We start from the raw sequence: 18523 nt of genomic DNA on the forward strand, positions 1-18523 counted from the left end.
GAATATACAGGAACCGATCTTAATGGATTCTTGGGAGATAATTTGGGTTAGAAATGTTAAATTTATTCAAGCACAAAATTTGAGGGAAAATTTTTATAAAATGTTTTATAGATGGCATTTGGATCCTAAAAAGTTATCTTGTATGTATCCGAATTTGCAACCCAAATGTGGGAGATGTGGTTCCTTGGATGCAACTTATTTTCATGTTTGGTGGACTTGCAAAAATATTAAAGCTTTTTGGATTATGATTTGGTGGAACATTCAAAAGGTTTTTAAAAAGAAAATTAAATTTACTCCCCAATTATTTCTTTTGGGTATTTTTGTGGATTTTGATGTTAAAGAAACTATTTTAATGCTGAATTTAATAACAGCAGCAAGACTATTGGTGGGTCAGTATTGGAAAAAAGATTCTCTGCCTTCTTTAGAAGAATAGGTATTCAAGGTTTCTAACTTAGCAGAAATGGCTAAAATTTCTGCTTACTTAAAGGACCATTCACAAAAGAGATATGTTTCTGTATGGAGAAGATGGATAGAATAGATTCAAAAGAAGTATGGAACAACAAAGTTTCATTTATTTTATGAATAATGGATTTTTATTAAATTATGAATTGAAGTTTGCAGAGAGTTAAGGGTTATTATGATTTTGGTTATTGTATAAGTAGTAAATTTAAGTTGACTATGTTTAGTTTTTTTTTTCTTCTTTTTTTTTGTGTAACCCTGTACTGAGCTCTGGGAAGTCGGGGGGGGGGGAAAGGGGGTGGGGGGAGGGGGGAGGGGAGAGTATGGGTAGTATGTTCAATAGTTCAGATTTTGGTGATAGAGGATTGCTCAGGCATTTTCCCCCAGACCGCATCCGATTGAGAAGAAGAGGAGGGGGATAAGTAAGTAGAAAGATGGAGGAGAGAGGGAGGGGAGGAGGAGGTAGAAGGAAGGGGGAAGTGAAGAGATGAGAGGAGGACGCGGTCTGGGGGGAAATGGGTGAGCAATGTCGGAATTTGTGTGTTGTATTTTAACTTCTTAGGTATCTGAATTTTTTTTCTTATGATTGTAATGAAAATAAAATAATAAAATTAAAAAAAAAAAAGAGCCGAGGTTGCCTACCCCTGGTATAGGGTTACCTGCCTGAGCACGGGGTTGGACTTGATGACCTCCAAGGTCCCTTCCAACATCATCATCATCATTATTATTATTCCAGGGGCCACCGGGGTCACCTGGAGAGGGAAAGATGAAAGCTGTTGCTGGGTCTCCAGTGGAGGTTGAAACAGGACGGTCAGACCACGGGGTCAAAGAAGAGAACAAGGAGAATGGGAATATTGGCTTGTCAGTAAGAGGCTGCGTAATTATGGGATGGACTCTTTTGAGTTTTCGTGGTCCAACATTGCCATCCTTTGTATCTTCAGTTATGGAGAACCAATCTGTCCAAGCTCGTTTCTCCTGGAGATGGCTGATTCTTTGTCACGGGAATTGCTGTTAGTGCGATTTCTTTGCACGAGCCGATTTAATTCCTGGGGCTGTTGGGAAGTAGAGAGAGTCAGCCTGCAATCCGGGAAAATCCCACCCGCCACGGATGGTGCAATAGTCTCTAGAATTGTGGGCTTCAAAACTCAAAACCCATTCGTCAAGACTCAGCTGTGGTATGTTGTGCCCCATCCAGACTCTCATAGCTTCCAGGTTTGGGATAAAACAGTCATAGCATTGCTTAATTCAGGGGTCTCCCACCTTGGCAATTTTAAGACTTGAGGACTTTAAACTCCCAGAAGTCTTCAGGGTATTCTGGGAGTTGAAGTGGCCCTAGTGAACTAAGGGGTAGAGATGTACTTCTTAATTCACCAGGGCGTACATCTCTACCCCTAGTGAATAAAGCCCAGAATTAGTGGCTTAATTCCTTAGGAGTAGAGATGTATAGGTGTCATCCGCATGATTCCTCACCCCCTGGCAATGAATAGAATAGAATAGGAATAGAATAGAACTACCTGTATACTTTTTAGAATAGAATATAGAACTACCTGTATAATACCTCTTAGAACAGTGTTTCCCAAACTTGACAATTTTAAGGCATGAGGACTTCAACTCCCAGAATTCCACAGCCAGCGTTGCTGGCTGTGGAATTCTGGGAGTTGAAGTCCACATGCCTTAAAATTGTCAAGTTTGGGAAACACTGTCTTAGAAGAATAGAATATGGAACTACCTGTATACCTCTTAGAAGAAAAATAGAATAGAATAGAATATAGAACTACCTGTATAATACCTCTTAGTGGTTCTCAACCTTAATGCCGCGACCCCCAACCAGTCGTAAGTCGAGGACTACTCAACCAGTCGTAAGTCAAGGACTACTCAACTGGTGCAACACCGTTTGCAGAATGGGACTTTTGGCAGGCTCAGCAGGGCAGAGACAGCCTGGACAATTCCTATTGGCTTTTGAAAGCCAATAGAATTAGACTATTCAACAGAGTCTATTCTATTGGCTTTCAAAACCAATAGAATAAAAGGGAGTAGCACAGCTAAGGAAAAGGGGAAAAAAATGGCGGACTGCGTTGTTTGGCGACCCCCGTGAAATGGTCGTTCGAACCCAAATGGGGTCCTGACCCCCAGGTTGAGAACCACTGTCTTAGAATAGAATATGGAACTACCTGTATACCTCTTAGAAGAAAAACAGAATAGAACTACCTGTATAATACCTCTTAGAAAAATAGAATATGGAACTATCTGTATATTACCTCTTAGAAGACTAGAACAGAACAGAATAGAATCAGAGTTGGGAGGGACCTTGGAGGTCATCTAGTCCAACCCCCTGCTCAGGCAGGAAACCCTATATTTCAGACAAATGGCTGTCCAGTCTCTTCTTAAAAACCTCTAGTGTAGGAGCATTCACATGAGCGAACTCACCTCAGCAGCCTCATTTAGATGCTGAATAGGAGCAAAAGGCACTGGCTCCTCAAGGCACCTCCCACAGGAGGGGCTGGGAAAGAGATCTCTCTTTCCCAATCCCCACTGACTGGACTCTGCAGAACGGAGATGAATGAGGAGAGCACCATGTCACCCACCCCCAATCTTTGGTTTAGTGCAGGGGTCTTCCAACTTGGCAACTTTTAAGACTTGTGGACTTCAACTCCCAGAATTCCTCACCCAGCCAGTCCCCCCCCCCCCAAGTCTCTCTGCCCCAAACGGAAACCAGGTCCGCAGAAATGCAGATATGATAATCTTGTCAGAAAGACTGGAGCCAAGAAGCTGGGATTAGAAAGATAAAGATCCCTAGAATCAACAATCCCTCACACCAACAGTCATCAGCCACAGCCCCAGGGAAGCAGGATATGACCTTTGGGATATAATAGGATTAACCCACCACTATCAGAAAACCAGAAAGGCACACTCAGACTCAGGTCAAAGTTCATGCCACAGGAACAAGTCCAAACAAAAGCTCAAGAAGGTATAAAAACCCACCACTCCCTACTACATGTGGTCAGTTTTTCCCACAGCCATCTTTCTGTCTGGCTCTCCTCTTCAATAAACTGCAACCTTCTTTGTAAAGAAGTCTCCATCTTGTTTATTCCCAGCTTGGACTGGACTCTGATGAAGATTTTTCTTTCAACATAACTTTCAGTTATTGTCCACCTCAGAATGGCAGGAAAACCTCTCTATCATTGTCCATGCTTTGTCCTCACACTCTTTGGACGTACAGACTCTCAACGTAATGAGAAGATTGGATTTTGCCCACAGATAAAAATATTAGAGCCCACTGCTGTGCTTCTTCTAACTCAGGGACAATTTTCACCCAGTAACTTATAAACTATTTCTAGGGCTCTCAGTGGGTCCATTCTTCTTCCCTAGCTCTTGGTGACACTTAATTTTGTTTCAGGCCCCTTAGGGAATAAGCGTATTTGCACTCTTTAGAATCTCCAGCAACCATCAAATGTACCTTCAGAACAGCTTTCCTGTCTGGGGGCTGCAGAGTTGCTGGTTCCCAACTCCCCTCAAATCCAGCCAGTGAATTTCCCACCCGTAAGGTTAGCCACGGGTGAAGAAGGAGAGTGCAAAAGTTGGCTTGAAACTCAACATTAAGAAAACCAAAATCATGGCATCCGGCCCTCTCAATTCCTGGCAAATAGATGGGGAAGAAATGGAGGTAGTGACAGATTTTATTTTCCTGGGCTCCAAGATCACCTTATATGGGGACTGCAGCCAAGAAATTAAAAGACGCTTGCTCCTGGGGAGGAAAGCTATGGCAAATCTAGACAGCATTCTAAAAAGCAGAGACATCACCCTGCCAACTAAAGTGCGTATAGTCCAGGCCATGGTTTTCCCAGTTGCAATGTATGGCTGTGAAAGTTGGACCATAAGAAAGGCTGAGCGCCAAAGAATCGAGGCCTTTGAACTATGGTGCTGGAGAAGACTCCTGTGAGTCCCCTGGACTGCAAGGCGTTCAAACAGGTCAGTCCTAGAAGAGATCAACCCTGACTGCTCTTTAGAAGGCCAGATCCTGAAGTTTCAAACTCAAATACTTTGGTCACCTAATGAGAAGGAAGGACTCACTGGAGAAGGGCCTAATGCTGGGAAAGATTGAGGGCATCAGAAGAATGGGACGACAGAGAATGAGATGGCTGGATGGAGTCCCTGAAGCAGTAGGTGTGAACTTAAATGGACTCCAGAAAATGGTAGAGGACAGGAAGACCTGGAGGAACGTTGTCCATGGGGTCGCGATGGGTCGGACACGACTTCACAATTAAAAACAACAACAACTTTAGCCAAAATGGGTTCAAACATTTCACCCCTATGCTGGAAATGTAAAACAGCATTAGGTTCATACTACCATATATGGTGGGAATGCCCAAAGATCCGTGAGTATTGGAACAGGACACAAAACTGGTTGAGGGATATATTAACACTGGACTTAGAGTTAAAACCTGAACTCTTCTTGTTGGGAATAACGACAGAAAAATACGACAAGAGAACAATCTACCTGCTGCTACACATCCTGACTGCAGCTACGCTTGCTTTAGCGCAAAAATGGAAGAGCAAGGAAATTCCCACAGAGGAAGAGTTAATACATAAAATATTAGCATGTGCGGAACTGGACAGGCTCACAATGATATTAAAAGATAAATGTGGATCAGTTTATTAGGAAACCTGGGATAAATTTTACCGCTGGAGGAATTTGAAGAGGACAGTCGGGATTAAAGATGAATGTTAAGATAGAAATATATGTTATTTTAGAACAAGTATTGTATACAAAACTTAGATGTATATGTAGAGATGAAGAATTGATTGTAAAAAGTGGAACAATCTGATAAGAATGTATATACTGGAATGTCACGTCAAATCCAATGTTTGTTTGTTTGTTTTTAACTGTATTATAAATAAAATTTGTAAAAAAAAAAAAAAATCCAGCCAGCGAGAGATTATGAGACTGGAAACCCAACCTAACTCACATCACACTGAATTAGAAAGACGATTCAGGACGATTCCATTTAGTTAATGCTAGGAAGCCACCTTGTGACAAGTATACACACACAATAAAAACACAACATTGGCCACTATGTATAGAATGTAATTTTATTTACTCTGCAGTCCAAAATATTTCTCTGTCTGAGATACAAAAATAATTAGAAGCATTTAGAGCAGCACCCGGGATTAATGAAAAACTGGAAGGCAAAGCAGGATTTAAACAGGTCGGTCCAAAGAGCCAGGAGACACCCCCCCCCCGGCCACCTTGCCCCAGCTGTTGTCCTCCAGATGTTTGGGACTTCAACTACCACATCTGCAGATCACCAGAATGGGAAAGGCCGTTCTGGGGCATAACCGGCCACATTCAGTTGTAAAGAATTGGGTGGAGAAGGTGGGGCAAGGGGGGTCTCTTCATTGTTTCAACCTTGGCAGTTTTAAAACTCTGGACTTCACCACCCAGAATTCCCCAGCCAGCATGCTGGGAGTTGAAGTCCACGTATCTTAAGGTTGCCAAGGTGGAAAACCTCTGATAGAAACAGATAGGTTAGCTTTCTGATGAATTGTTTCGGAACTGCTGCTCACCCAGGAAAGCAGGTCCGCCTTCATAGCTGTTTCCACCAGGCAGGGCCTTCTTGGTGGTGACCTCCCACTTCCGGAACCTTCCACCAAAAACTGCCACTGCCCTGCTGTCTTTTTAGGATGCAGGTGGCACATTATGTATATATTACATACATATACTACATTTAAATACCTTGGCCTTTCTAAGGTGCACAAGATTGCAGCCCCCCCCGCCCTCCCCATAATTTATCCTCACAGTCACAGAAAGCGCAATTAAGGCTTAAGAATTGCGATGGCCAAGATCAACTAGCTATATTCTAAATTATAAATATATCTTTAGGATGAAGAACTTTTTATCTTTCGGCCCCAAATCTTGTCCACGTGTTTCTAGGTCAGCTGTTTTCAGAGAAATGTTTCTGAAGCTTTTGAGGGCACCGTAGTTGAGAAAGGAGATCGAAAGTGTTAGGTATGGTCCCTTTGAAGGACTTGGTTTATTTTATTTTTTTAACTGTACGATTCAAAACCACTCAAGAGGTTGGTGCATAGCAGGAAGATGAGCATTCTGAAAAGCCTTTGTTTTGTGCCTGATTTATCTTGACTGTAATTCCTAGAAAGAAATTTAAAATCACATTTTATTTTCTGATTTATCAGTTCTCAAGAAACCCATAGCAACGACATACCCGGCCGTATCCTTCTTTGTTACCTTCACAACAACCTGGGTAGCAGCTGGAGAGAGAAAAAGGTGGCTGAAACCTACTTAAAAAGAGCTTGTAAGGATTTAAAATCAGGATTGGCTATGCCAAGGGTAGGCCACCTTGGCTCTTTTATGACTCGTGGACTTCAACTCCCAGAATTCCTGAGCCAGCCATGCTGAGGGGACAGGGAGAGGTTTCCAAGCTGAGCCAGGCTGGCTCAGGAATTCTGGGAGTTGAAGTCCACCAGTTATAAAAGAGCCAAGGTTGCCTACCCCTGGGCTATGCTATAATCCTCTTCACACAGCATGCTTAACTGAGCCATGGAGGCAGAATATCTGATGAACAGAAAACTTGAATTTGAAAGTAGTTGAAATGTCTCTTAAAAGATGCTGGCTATTCAAATGATCCAATAGCCATGGGCTGAAATATAGTGGGTTGAAACTTGTAAATTCTTGTAAATATCATTTTAATGGACTCCTTGGCGCTCTCAGACCTTGGTTGTTGCCTCGCAGACATCTTATCACCCAATTTAGTAACATCACCAGTGCTGTAACAGAATGGGGTCTGCTGTCAGGTTTTATACTAGAGCAGTGGTTCTCAACCTTTTTAATGCCGCGACCCCCAACCGGTCGTAAGTCAAGGACTACTCAACTGGTCGTAAGTCAAGGACTACTCAACTGGTGCAGCACCTTTTGCAGAATGGGACTTTTGGAGGGCTCAGCAGGGCAGAGACAGCCTGGACAATTCCTATTGCCTTTCAAAAGCCAATAGAATAAAAGGGAGTAGCACAGCTAAGGAAAAGGGGGGAAAAAAAGGGCGGACTGCGTTGTTTGGCGACCCCCGTGAAATGGTCGTTCGACCCCAAATGGGGTCCCGACCCACAGGTTGAGAACCACTGTACTAGAGGCTTGCCCTGACACGGTTGGTGTGAGTGTGCTTGGTGATTCCTTTAAAAATGGTTTCTGTCACTGGTATTTCTCTGAGAGAACAATGATTGGGCTCACAGCTAAATGTCTATGGAGATTCTCAGTCATCCAGTTATCTTTTTCACAAGGCATCTGCACTTTGTCTTTTAAGGCCGCTCTTTTGAAGACAGCAAAGTCCACATTTTGGACAGAGAGGACCGCTGGCTTGAAAAAGGAGTCAAAGAGGCCCTTTATGTCAAAACTGAACAGTCCTCTCAACCGGGGTGGGGAGGCGGGGTGGGCTACGACATCATCTATCTCCAGTCTACAACACAGTCCTTTCAACAATTCCAAGAAGGCTCCACACCCATTTGCACCACTCAGGTGAGTCTGAAGACAGAGATAAACCTCCAAATGGCCTCAACTTGACTCTCTAAAAGGAGGCAAATGACCAGCTATCTGCAAGGAGGATAAATCCTTCCCTACCCCACCATCCAGTCAGAGGTGAAGAAGCTTCTTAGAGGAGAAGCGAAACGTCTTCTAAGCCAAGGCTTTTCAACCAGTGGTACGGGTACCACCTGTGGTACATTGGCACCTGGCAGGTGGTAAGCGACCATCCTAGAAAAGTGGTAGTGGGGGAGGGGAATGAGCTGAACCGGTGGCAGCACCGCACAAGCCTGAGCGAGAGACGGCTGGAGCTGCAGGGCTGTCAGGGCTCAGTGGAAGCACCAGGATCAATGCCAGGCTCCAGCTGGACCTCGGCGCTGATCCTGGTGCTTCTGCTGAGCCCTGAAGAAGCACCAATCAGCTAGAAAGAGGCACTGATCCTGGCGCTTCTGCTGAGCCCAGAAGAAGTGCCAATCAGCTGGAATGTTGCAGCATCTCCAGGGTCTTGTGATTTACATTCAGAGGCTTGGCAACTGATTCATATTTATGACGGTCACAGTGTCCCAGGGTCATGTGAAGTGACCAAAACCTGCTGCAACCACCCAGCAGACGGGGGGAATAAAAACCAAACACCCCCCACACCCCACCCCCGCTGCCAATCCCCAACAGAAATGCTGACAACAATGAAAACCTCGGACAGGAGGAAGAGCGCCGCTGGGTGGGCAGGCAGGTGTCTTGCTCGGCTGTGGCTTGGGGGGCACTTTTTCAGTGCCATTCTAACTTCGAATAGTCATTAAGCAAACTGTTGTAAGTCGAGGACTACCTGTACTTTATCACTTTTTTCCTTTTTTGGGGGGGGGGGTTCATCAAGTTTTTGACACCTTGCTAGGCAACTGGTGGTACTCGGATGTTGCCATATCCTAAAAGTGGTACAATGGGTGAAAAGGTTGAAAAGCCCTGGTCTAAGCAAAAGAAGGAAGTCCAGTTGCCTCCTGTAAAAACCACCTTCGGGGTGACTGGGGTCTTGGGGGATCAAAAAAGGAACTTACCCAAACTTAGTGTCTCGGTATGGACAATCCAGCTCTACACAGTAGTCTGCACAAGGTATAAGTTGCCATCCACACTTATCTGAAAGAGTAAGAACGAGAGTTAAGATTTCTGTTGATCGTGAAACAAAGACACTTTAATTAAAAGTCTGGCTGATCTTCAGCCGTCTGTTCCCCCAAGGAAGCCCACCAGTCTGAGGGCCTTGAGAAGCAGCCACCCAGCCCTCAAGACTAATAGCCACTGATCCCCAGGACTTCCCAAAAAAATGATCCGACCCTTGTTTTGAAGCCACTAAGTTGGTAGCCAGTACGAACCAAAGGAGTCATAAGCTTTAGAGCAGGGGTCTTCAAACGTGGCCCTTTTATGACTTGCAGACTTCAATTCCCAGAATTCCTCAGCCAGGCACACGGGTGAGGAATTCTGGGAGTTGAAGTCCACAAGTTATAAAAGAGCCCAGGTTCCCCACCCTTGCCCTGTTATATGTGACCGGTGGGCACTCAGCAACCAGGCCGCCTTTACAGTTGTTTGTGCGTCCTGCAGTAACGTGACTTATGTTTTACAACACATTTACTTTCAATTTTTTGGCAAAACCACACCCATAGTGAACCATTGGTTCCCTTAATGACCGCGGCATTCATTTAACGACCATCGCAAAACAGGTCATAACCATTTTACAATTGTCACGACTTATGAGAATGATGGGCAGGCTCCATCATAGTCATAAGTCAAGGTCTAACTTTACCATGACTTTGCACCGTCGTTAAAGGAAGCAGTCGCCAAACAAGGATCACCTTTAATAAGGGCTGTTTCAGGGTTGAACGGTTGGGGCCGTTGGTGATTTCCAAGCTTGGCTGTGAACTCTGAACTGATCTTGGTGTTTTACTGGAGGATTTACTCCCTCCCTCCAAACACACACACTGACATGGTTCCGAAAAGAAGTAGCTTTTCAAAGAACTTTGAGGCTTATTTACCTTAAAGAATCCTTTTATTTCTGCATAGCTTCAGCACACACGAAAGTTAAGCCAAAAACTGAACCTTCCCTCCCCCAATCCCTCGTAGCAAAGCATAATTCACACCCTCATTCTGCAATCATCAATCACATTCTCCAATTAATGTGAAGGGTGAAGTGCCCCTCCCATTATAGCTGATCTTGGCAATGCTGTGCTCAGATATATTGTTATGGGTAGCTGCATATTTTCCCATCCATTAGACTAGTATTATCTGCTTTAACTCTAAAAATGCTATACAGGCTAAATAAAAAACAGGCTTGCTTCTTCATATATGGCAAGCAAGAACATCCGATGTTAGCAGTCTTGACACACACATAAACACACACCCCGTTTGCTTCTTACCACAGCAGTGCTTATAGCTTCCATAGAAAGTTCACTAAGTTCTGTAGGTTCAGCAGTTTCAACCAGCAGTTCTGAACATTCAGGGCAGCAGGGTGGATGGGTGGGAAGAGAAGAAATGGATTAGTTAAAAGATGAAAAGCCCCAAAGCAATAATTAAAATACTTGGGAGCAGTGCTTCTCAGTTAAAATCAAGTTATTTTTTCAGCGTTTTAAACTCCCCTGGATAGTCAGTCGCCGCTGTTTTTTAGAGGGTGGGGTAGACTTTCCCTTCCCTCTCTCCGCAGGGGGGAAAATACTTTGGGCAGCTTATATAGGTGGAAAAAATAATTAGGATTGAAGAGAGGTTCAAATCTCGTCCAGACTCATCCGCGCTGCTTTGCAGGTGCCTGGTGGTAAATTTGACTTCGGCTGTCTGCAGCCTAGTGACGAGCCATATTTCTATGGCTGGTCTTTCATCCGCTGGTTTGGAGGGTTGCCCCAGATCGAGCAGAAGGGCTACTGCCCTCCTGCAATCAAGCGGGGATCCCCTCCTTGCTTGTTTGCCCCTACATGGCGACGTTCGACTCTTTCCAGGGTCCCCCAGCTATGGGAAAATCGGACGTGGATGACGGAACTCGCCTTCCAAATGTCCGCAGTGGCTGCGGCGGCAAACCGGAAGTCGGGAGCAGTGCTTCCCAAACTTCGCTGTTTTAAGACATGTGGACTTCAACTCCCAGAATTCAATTCTGTGAGTTTATGCTTCCGTGGCCAAATCTGGGAAACACTGACTTAGAGCCTTCAGCTGTTCGTATAACTGAGGTTTGCAAGCTATTGTGCTCTGCGGTTCACGAGGACACAAGAAACATCTTTAGACCCAGAAATACAGGCTACTTTCCACGGAAGGCAACCTGCATGGCACAGATTTGAACGGACTCTTTTTCCCGGCATGGAAGGCAGTGTTTTCCACACACACAATGGCTGTGTCTCTCCTGCTGGAATGGGAATTCAAGGGGTTCCAGTCCCAACGTATCTGAAAGGTGCCAGATTGGGGAAGGAAAAGAAGCTTTACGGCATCGGCCGCGCAAGGTAACAACAATCAAGGACTTAATAGCTGGCCAGCGACACCCCAATTGACAACTAAAAGCCGCACAACCAGGCACCACGTAAATACAATGCACAGAATAGCCCAGTGCACACATTCAGGAGAGAGATATGTTCCCTGAGGACGGGATCCAGCATGAGTCCAAAAGCTTGGAAGACTAAACCTCTGGTCCTGGTTACTGAGTCACATTGGATCCTGCAACATTATCCTGGGACAAATGCATTTGCCTTCATTCATGAGAGGCTTTATTTGTTGTTAGTTGCAAAGTCGTGTCCGACCCATCGCAACCCCCCTGGACAACGTTCCTCCAGGCCAGCGGTTCTCAACCTTTCTAATGCCGCGACCCCATAATACAGTTCCCCATGTTGTGGTGATCCCCAACCACTTATACATCACCGGGTGCCAGGGGCGTGGCCAAAGAAAAGGGGAAAAAAATGGCGGACAACCTTGTTTGGCGACCCCCGTGAAATGGTCGTCCGACCCCAAATGGGGTCCCGACCCACAGGTTGAGAACCACTGCTCCAGGCCTTCCTGTCCTCTACCATCTTCTGGAGTCCGTTTAAGCTCACGCCTACTGCTTCAGGGGCTCCATTCAGCCACCTCATTCTGTCGTCCCCTTCTTCTATTGCCTTCAATCTTTCCCAGCATCAGGCTCTTCTCCAGTGAGTCCTTCCTTCTCATCAGGTGGCCAAAGTACTTGAGTTTCAACTTCAGGATCTGGCCTTCTAAAGAGCAGTAAGGGTTGATCTCCTCTAGGACTGACCGATTTGATCGCCTTGCAGTCCAGGGGACTCGCAGGAGTCTTCTCCAGCACCATAGTTCAAAGGCCTCGATTCTTTGGCACTCAGCCTTTCTTATGGCCCGACTTTCACAGCCACACGTTGCAACTGGGAAAACCATGGCCTGGACTATATGCACTTTTGTTGGCAGGGTGATGTCTCTGCTTTTTAGTGAGAGGCTTTATATTAACACCTTAAAGGCACCCCCTCACACACACCCCAGTGTTTTAAAGGCTATCGCTTCGCAGATGGCAATGTTTTTGGACTACTAGATTGCCCAGCCCTACAACGACAGAAGGGGAGGCTTGCGGGAATGAGTAAAAGGAGAATGTTTTGAACACGAATGAGAAATTGTAACTGTAAAAACCAATTACCTAAAGAAGTGGCGGGCTCTTCTTCGGTGAAGATCTTCAGCTCTTGAAGAGGGTCTATCTCCGGATTTTCTGTAAGGAATAAAAGTTCAGACCGGATGCCCCCCCCCAAGCCTCCCCCCCCCTTCGCTCAGATTATCCCAAAAGTTTTATTTATTTATTTTATTTATTTATGAGACTTATATACCGCTTTAAGTGCAAGCACTCTCTAAGCGGTGTACAGCAGTAACCAATGTATATATATATTTACATTGCCCCCAACAATCTGGGTCCTCATTTTACCTACCCCGGAAAGATGGAAGGCTGAGTCAACCTTGAGCCGGTGAGATTTGAACCGCTGACCTGCTGAACACAGTCAGCTAAAGTGGCCCGCAGTACTGCACTCTAACTGCTGCGCCACCTCGGCTCTTTTGACCTCCCCCCACAATCCGTTTCTCAAGAACACTCTTGCCTCCAAAAGCTAGCGCGGAAGGCAATAGCCTTTTTCCAAGGGGTTGGATACAGTGGGGGCCATTGGGAAGCTGACTATATGGGGGGACAACAGCCCTCTCAAAAGCTGAAGTGCGTAACCTTAAGGTCGACCCTGCAAATATTGTATATTCTTGCTTTTGACAATATGTAGCATTGTCTGGTAATTATGGAGTTAATACAGAGCAGAAGGGGTGTTGGGGGTAAAGCCCGGGAAAGAAAGAGGAAGAAAACCTTTGACCTTCACACTAATTGGATAGTGTCAGATATGACGGCTAATTTAGGGAGGGAACACGCTGATAATTTAACTGCTCAGAGGAAGAGAACTTAGATCCTAGCATCCCTCCGTTGCGCCTGTGCCGACATTTTGTAACAATAAAAGACTTTTAGGAAAATAAATGCCTGGAAGTTCTTTGGAATGTTTCATTAGCCAGAACCACAACATTAAGTGTACTTTGCTTTTGAATTTTATTTTTTTAGGATTGGAGAAACCTATAAATAAGGCTGGGATAGAGAAGACAGGAATCCATCTCAAGAAAGTACATTTGGTTGCGTTTAGGGCAGATGTACAGTAGTTGAAAATTTTAAAGAGTGGTTGCTTTATTACTCCATTTTTACAAAAGGGGCAGGATTTGTGTTGCGGTGTCTTGATGCGCACACCTTGTCATTTTGGTTTTCTTCACCTTCCCTGTGGATTTACAAGCCAATGAGCAGGACAAGCTCATTTTCCTTGCCTGAACTAGCTGGATTCCTGCACTAAGCAGGAGGTCAGTCTGGATGGCCTCAAATGGACTCTACATCCTCTTTCACTCACTGGGACCAGGATAAGTAGAATTTCCAATGGGAGGGGGTATAAACCTGAGTCCTGGTTGCCCTTAAATAATTGTCTGCTTTTTAATTCGAATTCTTGGGTTATCTTTAGTTTCTGCTAAGCTGCCTGGGGTCTCAACACTTTCTGAGTTGGGCAGCTGCATACATTTATTACATAAGTTTTAAAAAATTACATCGGTAATTACAACGGTTTGGTGAAGTGGTGAAGGTGCTGGCCTAGAAACCAGGAGATAGTGAGTTCTAGTCCTGCCTTAACCATAAAAGCCAGCTGGTGGGTGACTTTGGGCTAGTCCAGTGGTGGCAAACCTATGGCTCGCGTGCCAGAGGTGGCCCTCAGAGCCCTCTCTGTGGGCACGCGCACCATGCCCCGGAGATGGCAACTGTCTCTCTTCAACCAGCTGTCCGCTAACTTGCCGAGGTCCCATGTGGCCGGATGCATCCCAGCATGGCTGGTTTCCCTCCCCCGTCCCATCCCTCCTGGTCTCGCATGCTCTCCTTTTCCCGGGCACGACCCACTGCATCGCCTCCTCAGCTGTTGGCCGGCCATCCAGCTCAGAAGCGGCTTCTCTGAACTGGCGGCGGGCTGCAGAGCCCCAGAGTGCACTGGTCGAGGGGCCAGCAGCTGTGGCTGCTGACGGACACTGTCGGCCCCCATGCGCTCGCTGGCCTCTGTGTGTGCAGGCCGATGGTGTCAGGCAGCAGCAGCTCCAGTCCACCTCTTCTTGCCCTGGAACAGTGGCACCCCCACTCTGCCTCGCCTTGCCTCACCTCACAGGATGAGCCTCCTGCCCACCACCCCACCTGCCAGAGACCCCCCTGGATCTCCCCCAACCCTGCCCGGCCCCCATAGGTGTCCCTCCCCACGAGCAACATCGGCGACCACGCCCCCCTTGGCCACACCCACCCAGTCTGCCAGGACCGCCACAGCCATGCCCACCCAGTGGGCTACGCCCACCAGGCACCCGGCGATAAATAAGTGAGTTTGGGGTTGCAATTTGGGCACTTGGTCTCTAAAAGGTTCGCCATCACTGGGCTAGTCCCTTTCTCTCAGTGCAACCTACCTCACAGGATTGTTGTTGTGGGGAAAATAAGAGGAACAATAGGTTATGCTCGCTGCCTTGAGTTACTTAGTAAATACCTCTCCATAGCTACCTTCCCCAACAGATAAAGAGTGAAGCTGCGTCCACCTCTGCTCCCATCCATCTCTCACCTGCGTGTGCCTTTTCGTGCCTGCGCAGCTGAGAGCGTCGGATAAACCTTTTCTCGCACTGGGAACAGGCGTAGGGTTTCTCCCCCGTGTGAGTCCTCTGGTGGGTGAGGAGCGACATTTTCAGCTTGAAGGTCTTGCCGCAGTCGGCGCAGGAGAAGGGGTTCTCCTTGCTGTGGGTGGCCTTGTGAGCCTCCAGAGATGCTTTCTGAATGAAGCTCTTCCCACACTCTGGGCAGGCAAAGGGCTTTTCCCCCGTGTGGATTCGCTGGTGCCGAGCCAGGTTGCTTTTGTTGTGAAAGCTTTTCCCGCACTCTGTACACAGAGAGGGCTTCTCGCCCGTGTGGACTCGCTGGTGGGTGTTGAGGGACGACTGCTGGCTGAAGCTTTTCCCACACTCTGGGCACTGATACGGCTTCTCTCCCGTGTGGGTCCTCTGGTGCATAATGAGGTGACACCTTGAGTGAAAACTTTTCCCACATTCCAGGCACGGATGGCATCTCTCCTTCGCCGGCGTCTTGCCGTCCACCGGGGAGGCATCTCCGCCATTGACGCTCTTCCTGGTGGACTCTTGCAAGGTCTCCCCTCGATGCATTCGCAAGTGCAGAAGGAACCCTCTTTTCCGCTTGAACTTCTTCCCGCAGTCAGAGCAGATGAAGGGTTTTTCCTTGCTGTGGGTCGGTTCGTGTTCAATGAGGCATACTTTTTGTATAAAGCCTTTCCCACAGATGGGGCAGCTGTAGGGCTTCTCTCCCGTGTGGATCTTGGTGTGCCTGATCAGATTGCCTTTGTTAGAGAACCTTCTTCCGCAGACATTACACAAATATCGCCTCTCGCCTGTATGGACCGTCTTGTGCTTACTGAGAGCCTGCTTCTTAATGAAGCTTTTCCCACATTCGGGGCACTTGTAGGGCCTCTCTCCAGTGTGGATCCTCTTGTGAACGATGAGGGACACGCGGCTCATGAAGCTTTTCCCACATTCGGTGCACTTAAAGGGCTTGTCTCCCACATGGGCCCTCTCATGCAAGATGAAACTCCGTCTCCAGCGGAAACTTTTGCCACAAATAGAGCACTGATAGATCCTCTCTCCAACCACCCGCGGTCTCTCGTGCGTGTTCCTTTTATGCTTGGTCAGGTTGTTTCTGTAACGGAAGCTTTCGCCACACTCCGAGCACTGATACGGCATCTCCCCTGTGTGAACTCTCTCGTGCAGAATAAGGCGGTGTTTCCAGAAGAAGCTTTTGTCACAGTGCGAACATTTGTGGGGTTTCTCTCCTCTGTGGCTTTTCTCGTGACCCGTCAAGGCACACTTGGTTTTGAAACTCTTGCCACATTCAGGACACAGGTAGGATTTCTGCCCGCCGTGTGTGTTTTTGTGGACCACCAGGGCAGCTTTGCCATTGTAGCGCTTGCCACAGTCGGAGCATTCATAAGGCCTCTCGTCTGTGTGCATGCGCTCGTGTTCGATGAGAGAATATTTAAAGATGAAGGTTTTGTCGCAGTGCGAGCAGGCGTGAGGTCGCTCCCGGGTGTGAGCCCTCACCCTGTGCGCATTAAGGTATTTTTCAAGGGTGAAGCTCTGGTCACAGTCCGAGCATTTGTACAGTTTTTCCGCCGTGTGGATCCTCTTGTGTATCCGAAGTAAAGATTTCTGATTGAAGGTTTTCTCGCACACGGGGCACGAGTACGTCTCGCCAGCATGAATCTTCTGGTGAACTGCCAGAGATGTTTTCCAGGGGTAGCTCTTCCCACACTCCACACATTCATAGGGTTTCTCTCCAGTGTGGGTCCTCTGGTGCGTAATCAGAGATGATTCCTGCCCGAAGGCCTTGCCACAATCTGAGCACTGGTAAGGCTTGTCTCCTGTGTGGGATCGCTCATGTGCGAGAAGGCAAGCTTTCTTGTTGAATCTCTTCTCGCACATGGAGCATCCGTATCGCCTGTCTCCCGGATGTGATCTTCGGTGTTCAAGGAGCAATGATTTATCGGCGAAACTTTCCCCACACTTGGAGCAACTATAGGGCTTCTCGCTTGCCGGAGACTCCTCTTGTACTGTACAACTCTCTTCCACCACTTCGAAGGAAATCCTCCCGGGATCCACTTCCACCGTTTCTTCCAGTTGGCACTCTTGCTCTCCCTTCTCCTGTTCTTGCTTGTCATCTGCGGAATTAAACAAGCCATTATCACCAGAGATGGAGGGACTCAGCTGTTGATAAAAGAAAGACATTTGAAAATAAATGAAATCTTTTGACAAAAGCACTCCAAAACCTATCTGCGAGTCAGGAATTTGCTGGAAGGAAGGGAAAAAAAAAACCAAGATGGATGCCAATGCAATTTCCATCCAGCAAAGGAACCAATAGAGGAAGGCCCTTGGAGGCCTAGCAGAGGCCCAAGCCTGCCTGCCTGCCCCAGTATTCCCCCATCCCCTGGATATCTCAGGGGTGGGATTGCCTGGGGCAGGCAGGTCCAGGCCTGTGCTAGGTCTCCCCCAAACCTAGGCCTGCTCCCAAGCCATGCAAGGGAGTCCAAAGCCGGTCAGTGGAAGCAACCGGTACTCGAGGCAGTTAAAGCCTTTAGGCCGAGGCCTACTTCTCAACCAGACACCCAAAGACCTCCCAAAGCCTACCCCCGTTCTTTGAGATTCCCCAGGCCTCAGCCTGCTCCCAAGCCAGCCACTTAGCCATGCAAGTGAGCCTAAAGCCAGTTACCAAAAGCAACCGGCAAAGGGGGGGGGGGAAAGGCAGTTACAGCTTGTAGGCCAAGGCCTACTTCCCATTCTGCCAGCCAAGGATCCACAGCCTCCTTATAAAACAGAGCCCCCTACAGCCTTGCTTGCAGAATAGCATGTAGGTTGCCATGAGGTAGGCAGCCTCTGTTGGAAAGCTGTATTTTTTAATTTTTTTTTTCAAATGCATTGCTAATAATTTGCCTTAACCTTCAAGAAAAGCCTCCCTTTTAGAAATGAGGACTTCCATACATTGTAGATAAGCTTCGTTTTCAGCTGTTCCCAAGCCTCCCTGAACAAAGCAAGTATTCAAACGTAGGAAAGCGTTGGGAATATATTTTACTCATAATCTATTTGACGTTTTCCGCTGGCAAATGTTTTTTTTTTAATTATTTTTATTCAGAACACAGCGCTCTTTTTTACGGCTCACGTATTATTGTATGCTTTAACTCTTATGATGTAACTGGACAGATGATTATTCCCAAACCCGTCAACTTTTACTTTTGAAGTTCCTTGTAGTGCTAACTCGAAAAGGAAATGCAAGCCATTTTTCCAAGTTCTCCGCTTTCATAAGGAGATTCTTCTTTATCAGAATACTTTAAAATAAATAGCTTTTAAATCAGTGGTTCTCAACCTGTGGGTCGGGACCCCATTTGGGGTCGAACGACCATTTCA

The 18523-nt window shown here is 46.7% G+C and overlaps 1 protein-coding gene across 6 annotated transcripts in view; it reads right to left on the reverse strand.

Annotated features, from left to right (window-relative positions):
* Nucleotides 1-5532: 5532 nt before the first annotated feature.
* LOC120319921 (zinc finger protein 585A-like) overlaps nucleotides 5533-18523 on the reverse strand; it is a 39680-nt gene continuing 26689 nt past the window's right edge. For all 6 annotated transcript variants that reach the window (XM_039369283.1, XM_039369284.1, XM_039369280.1 and 3 more), the window contains 5 exons: nucleotides 15127-17283; nucleotides 12621-12689; nucleotides 10387-10457; nucleotides 9037-9115; nucleotides 5533-6607 (listed from right to left, as the gene is read on the reverse strand). In XM_039369283.1, the coding sequence (XP_039225217.1) occupies nucleotides 9071-9115; nucleotides 10387-10457; nucleotides 12621-12689; nucleotides 15127-17283 (2342 nt within the window). In that variant the 3' untranslated portion in view covers nucleotides 5533-6607; nucleotides 9037-9070. The remainder of the gene's footprint in view (nucleotides 6608-9036; nucleotides 9116-10386; nucleotides 10458-12620; nucleotides 12690-15126; nucleotides 17284-18523) is intronic.

This window comes from Crotalus tigris, unplaced genomic scaffold (assembly GCF_016545835.1).
Source record: "Crotalus tigris isolate CLP2741 ecotype Arizona unplaced genomic scaffold, ASM1654583v1 scf7180000020992.475769, whole genome shotgun sequence".
In the NCBI taxonomy this organism is placed as follows: domain Eukaryota; kingdom Metazoa; phylum Chordata; class Lepidosauria; order Squamata; family Viperidae; genus Crotalus; species Crotalus tigris.